This window comes from Haemaphysalis longicornis, unplaced genomic scaffold (genome assembly GCF_048455015.1).
Source record: "Haemaphysalis longicornis isolate Haplotype H1 unplaced genomic scaffold, Haemaphysalis longicornis Haplotype H1 scaffold_3, whole genome shotgun sequence".
NCBI classification, from domain to species: domain Eukaryota; kingdom Metazoa; phylum Arthropoda; class Arachnida; order Ixodida; family Ixodidae; genus Haemaphysalis; species Haemaphysalis longicornis.
The window spans coordinates 47679899-47688710 of NW_027526335.1; the positions used below are offsets into that span (position 1 = coordinate 47679899).

At 50.3% G+C, this 8812-nt stretch overlaps 1 protein-coding gene across 1 annotated transcript; it reads right to left on the reverse strand.

The window, feature by feature from the left end:
* Window positions 1–594: 594 nt before the first annotated feature.
* On the reverse strand, window positions 595–8522 carry LOC144173240 (uncharacterized). Its single transcript, XM_077701736.1, has 3 exons — window positions 8354–8522; window positions 2229–2448; window positions 595–1192 (listed from the first exon to the last, which is right to left on the reverse strand). Exons 1-3 carry the CDS (start codon window positions 8415–8417, stop codon window positions 868–870), a joined length of 609 nt encoding a protein of 202 aa, XP_077557862.1. The 5' UTR covers window positions 8418–8522; the 3' UTR covers window positions 595–867.
* Window positions 8523–8812: the final 290 nt, after the last annotated feature.

Here is an 8812-nt window from a genome sequence, read left to right on the forward strand (position 1 = left end):
GTGTAACCTGCGCCGTCGTAAAGCCATACTCCAAAATATTTATACTCTTTTACCCGTGGTACTTCTACTTGTTGAACTGATACCGGAGTGTGCCCCGTGTCATCGTTTTCAACGATGATCCCCGATTTTTTTTTCTGCTAAAAGATATCCCAAGGTGCGTCGCTTCCTCTCGGCATATATCCATCAGGCCCTGCATACCTTATCCGGCTTCACCCGCAGAGCGATGCGACGCCGCTGGCGGTCGTCAGCAGGGCAGCACGTTCGACGCTAAAATGCGCGTGCCTTTACACGTCCTGCTTTACATACCTTCACGTGCGGCCAATGCGCAAATATGCTTAATGTGAGATATCCTGAACAGGATCAAAAAAAGCGTGACGTATGAAGCGTCCGGAACACTTCTCCCAATTTCGCACTACCGAGGTAATGGTGTTGCTTTTTCTGTTAAAACGTTTATTTTGAACAGCTTTCAGCATTAATCTGGCTGTTGAAAAAAAGACAAAAGCACAGTTAGGGTGTTGCGCAGTCCGAACTGCTTGGAATGTCACGGACTGCGCCACATTTATTAGTTCAATAGACAGCAATAAACTTCACGCGTGAACATAGCACCGAATGCCGAGGGATTGCTTTCCGGAAGGAATAGAATACTGCCAGAAGAATCGGCGGTAGGTTCAGTGTGAGAGCCAAACTGTTTTGTTATTTTCTTGAACCCCAAGAACTGTTCCTCGTCTTTGGCAAGAACGGCCCCGAGCTCTCAGCAGCTTTTAGAGGTTCGGTTTATTTACAAGCTTAATAAATAGCACACCCCGAAGATTTAGAGCGCTCTACGGCGGCTTCATGTCGGACGTTTAATGTGGCCCCGTTGCCCGCTCAGTCATTCCGGGGCGTGAACTCATCGGAGTGAGCAGGTGGCCAGCCGCCTGCCTCCAACTGGCGCTGCGACTGGCGCAGTTTCTGCATGACCAGCGAGGGCCTGGGTGCGCCAAGTTCCCTAGGTACATCCGGCCCCGACGGCAGGGTCAGCCGCTCTATGAAGGAGCCGACGAATCCCTTGGGCCCAACAGCCTGGTTGACTAGTGGCAGCACGAGTCCTGCTGGGCTGTCCGAGCAGTCCGGGTACAGGTGCGAGCAGTCCTGGCTCGACAGGCCTCGTGACCAGGCGGCGAAGTACGCGTTCGGGGGATTGGGCCGTTCGCTGCAATCGCAAATGGTGGAAAGGGAAATAGAGGAAATGCCATAGTTAGAACGAAAATAAAAACACATGACACGCCTTTGAGGCAACCTACGTGATACGCCTAGACACCGACAATAGTGTGCTGCTGTGCCTAGTTCTGAGAAAAATCCCACTGTGACTTCTCCGACGATGTACGGTTATGGGCCTTTAGATTTTCACAGCGAAACTACTACACCATTCCTCGGAAGGTTATTCATCTCGTCGAAATGACCTTCAGCCGCCGGAGCGCAAGGGTGGCAGGTGTGACGTCAGGCCTCGTGACTTACTGCGGAGAGACGACGCGTGCAGCTGTTCTTACTAGGATCTTTGCCGCTGCGGTACCACGCGATAAAGTGAAGGTTTACCGGCTGCTTGGCCTGCGCTTGGCTGCTCAGTCTCGCCATGGATGGCACGTCGCCTCCGGAGCGCAAGCGCGGCAGGTATGACCTAACTTTCATCAAACACTGTCTGCATAGCCAAGGCAAACAGACTATTCGCTCGTGATAACTAGGCTAGCCAATTCTGACGCTCGGCCGCTGCCTTCGCTCCCTTGTGCTTTATACAGACGTGAATTCATGCGTTCATAGAAAGGTAGTACAGTCGTCATGCTATCTCAGCCGGCAGGTACATTGGTATCTATGTACTTTTACGTGTTCATGGCTGTCATGATTTAATACATTTTCACAGCTAACTCTGGTGTTGTATAAACACAGAATGTAGGCATTTGCCCCTTTCTTGACTATCACGAATCTGGTTGCTGCACTTATATCTGCTGTTTGTGTCCCCCTGTGACACTGATCATAAGTATCCAGAGTACGCCAAAAATAGGTTGTATTGTATATCCATATTTAAAATACGAGAAGGGCTGTACACAGAGTGCTCCGACACCACAATATGAAAAAAAAACGGGCTGCTTTTCTCGTGCACTGGAAAATAGAGTTTGTACATTGGAGGATCCGCGAGGTGGTTGTCTCACCTGACGATGCCCTGCCAGAACTTGGACAACGGGAACACGTACGTGAGGGTCCTGGCCGCTTCACAGAACACCCGCTTCCGGCAGCCGGCGTCCAGGCTCACGATGGTCAGGGAAGACGGGTGGCGGCCACCTTGCTGACCATTTTCACGCCAGGATACCTGCTCAGCGTCACCCATGGTAGACATTGTCGATTCAGCGGGAGTCGTGGAGGACGGCACGCCCGTGATTTGCGGCGTCGTGTTGCTCCAGACTGGGTGCCCGCCTGCGGCAAGACGGTGCGAGAGCAGCGAAGAATAGAGGTTAGGCTGAGGATGCAGCGAATTGGACAAAATATCGGCGACACCTAAGCGTTCGTTCCAACTTGCGAATCGCCCACGTCGCGCGACTAGTCGCAAAGGGAAGAGCAGGCCGTCGCTTGCGACACCGCACCAGATCGCTTTGACGAAGTTTTTCCTCATCGAGCGATGCCCTTACAAAGTAATTGGGATATCGTGGCTGCATAGTCCACTGACGTTGCGCACTAACCGAAAACCAAACGTTTGTTTACTTCTGGCATTGAAAATGGCTGCCGGTCTCAGCGGGCAAGCGACCTCCCATAGGCTTCGTTTCTTATTTTTTTAAGTGCGAATGCACTTCTTAAGCGAGCCTGAATCGTCCGCCGCCGTCGTCCGCATAGCAACAGCTGCGGGTGCGCGCGCTCCTCGTCTTCCTCCTCGTATTCCCTAGCAACGGGGGGAGATGGGCGCGCGCTACTCTCCTCCTCCTCTTTCCGCTCAGTGACTGCGGGTGTTGGGCGCCTCCTCTCCACTTCGGGCGGGAGAGCTCTCGCTCGCGTAGCGGGCGCTCCGCATTCCGACGCGTGAGGGCGCTCGTGTAGCCCTCGCCGTAACGGCGGGCGCTACTCTCCTCCTCCTGCCTCCGCTCAGTGACTGCGGGTGTTGGGCGCCTCCTCTCCACTCCAAGATCACGATATCCACCGTAATCGCGCAATCAACAACCGTGCATTCGCACTTACACACTCTCCCCCTCGGGGAAGTGCGAGGGAATTGTTTCTTTTTTGCCAGTGAGCTCACTCTAAATATCTGACAGGATCAGCCAACAACGTGGGTCTCATAAGTGCTCAGAAACGCGTTGCGATGTAGAAGCAGTCAGTCGACGTGGACAGATGAATGGCGAGACGGTAAATCACTTTAGAGTAGAAAATAATTTTCGAGAAAAATTATTTGCGTTCTCTTCATTCTAACACTGTCATCTGATATTAGACAGAAAGTTTGTGCACTGAAGTGGCCACCAAGGCGATGTTGTACTGAAAGAAAAAGTGTATTTGGCCCGTATTGCTCAGCAGCTCTGTAACAGACTTCGGACATCTGTGGCACGAACGTCATCACGGAACGTTACAGGCGTCTTTTTGGTCTTAGTTGTACTTGTATTTGTCAGACACAGCTCTCAAATGTCAAAAAAGCATGGTTGTGGTGTTTGAGAGCTGTGTGTTGACTGGGCTCTCTGTAAATATTAAAACCATGGGTTGCTTCGGTGCGTTAAATTTGATTTTCGAAAAGCCATTAAGTAACACTGTTGCTTTATTTTCCTTTGAATCTTTTTGGTTAATTATTGGTATCGTTTACCAGCCTTCGAAAATAAACAAAGAAATACCCGGAGTTAAGCGCGAGACACGTTGACAACTAAAGCATGCGATTGGCATCCGATTGATCGCTACGACGGTCGTTACGACTAGTCGTACGCGTGAATTTGATGCAGGCTCATAAGTGTGCGGGCGATGCGTCGTCGGCGTCGCTCCGCCCACTGTTTTTCGCTCCATGGTTGCCTCCTAGTTTAGGCGCACTCCGGACGATCTATAGTTCATATCACAAGCTAGCTGCAGCACTGTGGAGGCTACATTGTTATCAATAGTGCGCCCACTGAGGGCGCCTAACCCGCCGTGAAGGGGGTCCTGAAAGGACCCTCCCTTCTCCCCTCTCGGCAAGTGGCACCGCAAAGCCCCGGCGCCTTTTGTCGCTTCCTTCGCGGTGAGTTAGGCGCCTGAGGGGGACAACAATGGAGCCTCCACAGTGCTGCAGCTAGCTTGTGATATGAACTATAGATATGTGCAAGAGAAATCCGTGCAGGAAATGAAAACATTTATAAACTTGAAGTAGAAATTAATAGTGCCGTTACGTTATAGGCCTCGTGCGCTGGTATGGTGGTGCCACTGAATTTGAACCAGTGGCGCCCCGTGTGGCACCGCCCCGCATCTTTTGTTTGTTGCGTGCTACGTCTGTCCGCGTATCCCATGCGGAGGGGCTGCATGACTACGGAAAGCCGGCCGTGCGGGAACTGTTCTGCGGTTGCTAATACGTAAGAAGTCCCTTAAAATACTATAAAAATAAAGGGTGCTTTACCCGATGAAAAAAAAAAAAACGACGTCAGCAACCGCGTCTTTGGCACCAACGGAGAAATACAAACTCAAACAGGGCAGCTTGTAGTCATTAAAAAGGGTGTGCCTCAAATAAATAGTGTGAAATGCAAGTGCAGCTGGAGGTAAGGTATATAAATATAAATTTAAATAAATATAAATATAAGCTGGAATATAAACTTTAATGCGTGAGCATTTTTTTTCCAAGTACCCTAGGGCACAAACCGTGCATGCCTGGCTTTTGCACAATAATGCACAATTTCCTATAAAATTTAGCACGTTTAATCGTTGTGCTAGTGTAAATGTACACCAATTGTCGAAGAAAATTAAAAATAAAACAAACAAAAAAGTGGAATTTACTATATTAAAAATTCTTAAAACTCGTTAAACGTAACACAGTCTTGCATAAGCACAAAAGGACATAATTAGCAAAGCCAACGCGTTTGTCGTACAGTAGCGTAATTCAACGCGCCTACCCGCCGCGGTGGCTCAGTGGCTAAGGCGTTGCGCTGCTGAGCACGAAGTCGCGGGTTCGATTCCCGGCCGCGGCGGCCGCTTTTCTGATGGAGGCGAAAAGCAAAAACGCCCGTGTGTACGAGATTTCGGCGCACGTTAAAGATCCCCAGGTGGTCAAAATTAATCCGGAGCCCTCCACTACGGCGCGCCTCATCGCCTGCGTTGCTTCGGCGCGTTAACCCTACAATCAATCAATCAATTCAACGCGCCTTTTTGAGGAAATTGCCGCAAGGCTTTCCGCTGTAACTGGGGATACCACACGGCGACGGTGGCTGCCAGCTAGCCGCCAGCGCCGAGCACTAATTGTCCGCAGAGTTGCCGCGTGCGTGGGGCAAGCCATCTGTGCGTCCAACGCCGAACACGTAGCAGTGTCACGTGTTACTTATATAAATGGTAGCATGACGAGAGCTTTTAAAATTGTCGAACATCGAAATTAGTGTACACGTCACCCCATGCCAGCACCAGCCATCCACTGTGCCCGAAAAGGGTACGCGTACGAATTCGCGATGTGAAACGCGGTTTTGCGGCGGCCGCTTTTCTGATGGAGGCGAAAAGCAAAAACGCCCGTGTGTACGAGATTTCGGCGCACGTTAAAGATCCCCAGGTGGTCAAAATTAATCAGGAGCCCTCGACTACGGCGCGCCTCATCGCCTGCGTTGCGTCGGCGCGTTAAACCCTACAATCAATCAATCAATGAAACGCGGTTTTGCTGACGTTCTTGAGGGCGAGGGCGTCCACAAATGCATAGAGTCATTTGCCCCGACAAACGCTGTTGACGAAGAAATGCTTGAGCCAGGCGTTGAGGTGATCAGATAACTGCTCGGAGCGCAGCCTGCGCTCCACTTAACAACATTCGCATGAAAACGAGCATAAATTCTGCTTCGGCGACATTACAGTTACATTTTTATAACTCGTAAGGCATACGCAAACATAACACATGGACGATTGGTGCATGCGAATTGCATGCGACTGATCGTTACGACTGTCGAGACACATGGGACAATTTGAGACACATGGACCGATGCGCGCGTGCGATGCGTCGTCGGCACCACTCCGCCGTCTGTTTTTGCTCCTTGGTTGCCTCCCTATTTAGGCGCACTAAGGTCGATTTACATATGTGCAAGATAAACCGGAGCAGGAAAAGAACACATTTACGAACTTGAAGTGATAATGAATAGTGCATTTATTATGCACTATTATGCAATAGTGCACGTTATACATTGCAGTTTTATATGTTCAGTATAGCGGTGTGGGAACAATTAGCACCCATGAATCCGCTCGTCCATGCTGCTGGTACCGCTGGCATCTTGCGGAAATAGCGGGTGCCATAAACATAATATGCGGGCGCCCTCTTTCTCTCCAGTCGCACGTCGTGAGCTGCCTCCGACCAGCGCACGACGCCAAAATCGGTTCTAACGATCAGTCGCATCCTGGAGTCATGCATGTGTCTCACGCTTTAACATAAAACTTCGCGCAAGTAAGCTTAAAGGGACCCAGAAAAGCTTTGTGAAGGTGGCAATCAAATGCGTTCAGGTGGTAGAACACACAACGGGAGATTTTTGAGCCAAGGGTGAGCCCCATACCTTGTACGGATAATTTGTAAACAATTTTTGAAGATCGCCTTTCTCAGCCGATGAGCGCGACGCCACAGCGAGCCGCCCGCGGTTGACGCAACGGCGAGGCGCCCCCCTGATTCGGCCGATCGTCGGCCGCCGGCAACGTCACTGCCATCGGCTTCCCGCTGCTCTTCCTCCTTCCTGCGCGATCCCGAGGCAAAGGTGGGTCCGCAGCGATTTACGCGTGCCTAGGCGCAGGAATGTAGCTAGCGGAGAACGGAAGTCGAGCGTCGCGATGTCACATGGCTATTCCCAGTGTTTCCAGCTGCTTTGAAAGAAGCAGTAAGAGAGGAGGAATCGATCAGCAAGGGGGAGAGGTGCACTTAATTGCTTCTCGCGCAGCTAATACTGAATGTAGATCAATAATTCCAACGGCATTGCATCACTATATTGGTACTACGCGACAGTACAGGCCTTTTGTAACATTTACAAAAGGCTTTTCTGGGTCCCTTTAAGCAGTATCTTTAATGAAACTCTTTGGTCTAAATCACGAGGCGGCCCTTCACACAGAACTCGGACTTGCTTCAAATCCTGGAAGTTTAAAAACGCAGAGCTTCTAGTCACTGCTGCTTTTGGCGCATTCCGATCCCTTCGACCTTCCACCCCACAGGAGAAAAAAAAAAAAGGAAATAAAGTAACTGCTCAAGGTACCTGGTGATATCGAGGGATTCTCTATTTGCAGTGTTTTGTGACCCTCTCTGGTCATAAGCGTATTTTACGTTGATCGTGCTATGGAAAACGAGCAACCAATATTATCGACTGGCTCGGCTGGATAAAAAAGAAGACAGAGGTCTTTGCAGTGCTAGGTACACCTGCGCACGTAAACTATCGCTATAGCCCCAAGAATATTTCAGTACGCTATGCCCTTGCTCTTTTATTCTTGTATGTTCGAAAATACGATGCAGAAAAATCTCTTATGAGATTACAGGAACCTTGGCGCGCAAACAATAGAGTTTTAGCAGTCCGCCTGTTTCGTAGTGTACGCAGTAACCGGCTTGACCGGGACCCGTCTGCGTCTGCGCACGTGGAAGGGCGAGGAGGCACACCCCACCATGATGAATGCGCGGACATGGCGAAGGCCAGCCCGCGGAACTAATTTCCCTACCGCTACGAATGCACAAGTTCCCAGACGGGTCCCGGTCAACACGCTAACTACGTACACGACGGAACAGACGAACTGCTAAAACTCTCTAATATGACTCCACAGAATGCCGCCACCAGCAGCTACTTTCCGTGCAACAAATAGTCACTCAAACCCACAAAGATCACATATACCAGTAGTTTTAACAAGAAACGCACAAATGCGTTCACCAAAATGTCGGCCCCTAGACGACCTAGGCGTCCCATGCTGTCTGAATATCGTCTGTACCAAAAGCTGGCAAATATGGCTACAAGAAATCGAAGTGAAAAATAACAAAAACTGCTATGAAGTTGGCCCGCAAAGTGTGAAGAACCAGTTCAGATATTAAAGCTGATCACAAAAGACTTCTTTGCAGGGCCGCCTCTTTCCCTCCTAATGTTTCTTGTTCTCATTGGAAAGTTAATTTTCCGGTGGCGGCCGAGTTAAAAATGACGTGCGAAAGAAATGTTTACCACATGAAGGACAAAACCTTTGTACTCACATGCGCTGGTGATCGCAGTAAAATAAAGTAGCACCGTCCTGAAGAAACTTGGCGTCGATCGCATTTTTGTCTTGCACGTGAGCCTTGGGACAAGCAGTGTCGATGGTACGCCTGCGTCGGCCCGCTGCGGAAGCTAGACTCCGCCGACTGATTCACACGTCGTGTCGCACAGCACCCGGCCACCACGTGTTTACACTTCCCCAGCCGCAGTTCTACTTGAGCCGCACCTTGCCAGGAAACGCGAGACGTTCACATACGCGCTAAGAAGTAGTTCTGACTCTCCCAACCCAGCAGCTGCGTGACGAATCAACAAAATCGGTCAGCTTGTCTTCGACTTCGTCCTGTATCGGGGCTGCTTAGGCATACAGATCACAGAAAGGAGCAACCAACCTCCCTGCGTGAAAGGAAGACGGGATGGAAGAGGTTTTTTCTAGGAACATTTGCATGACTGCACCCCTG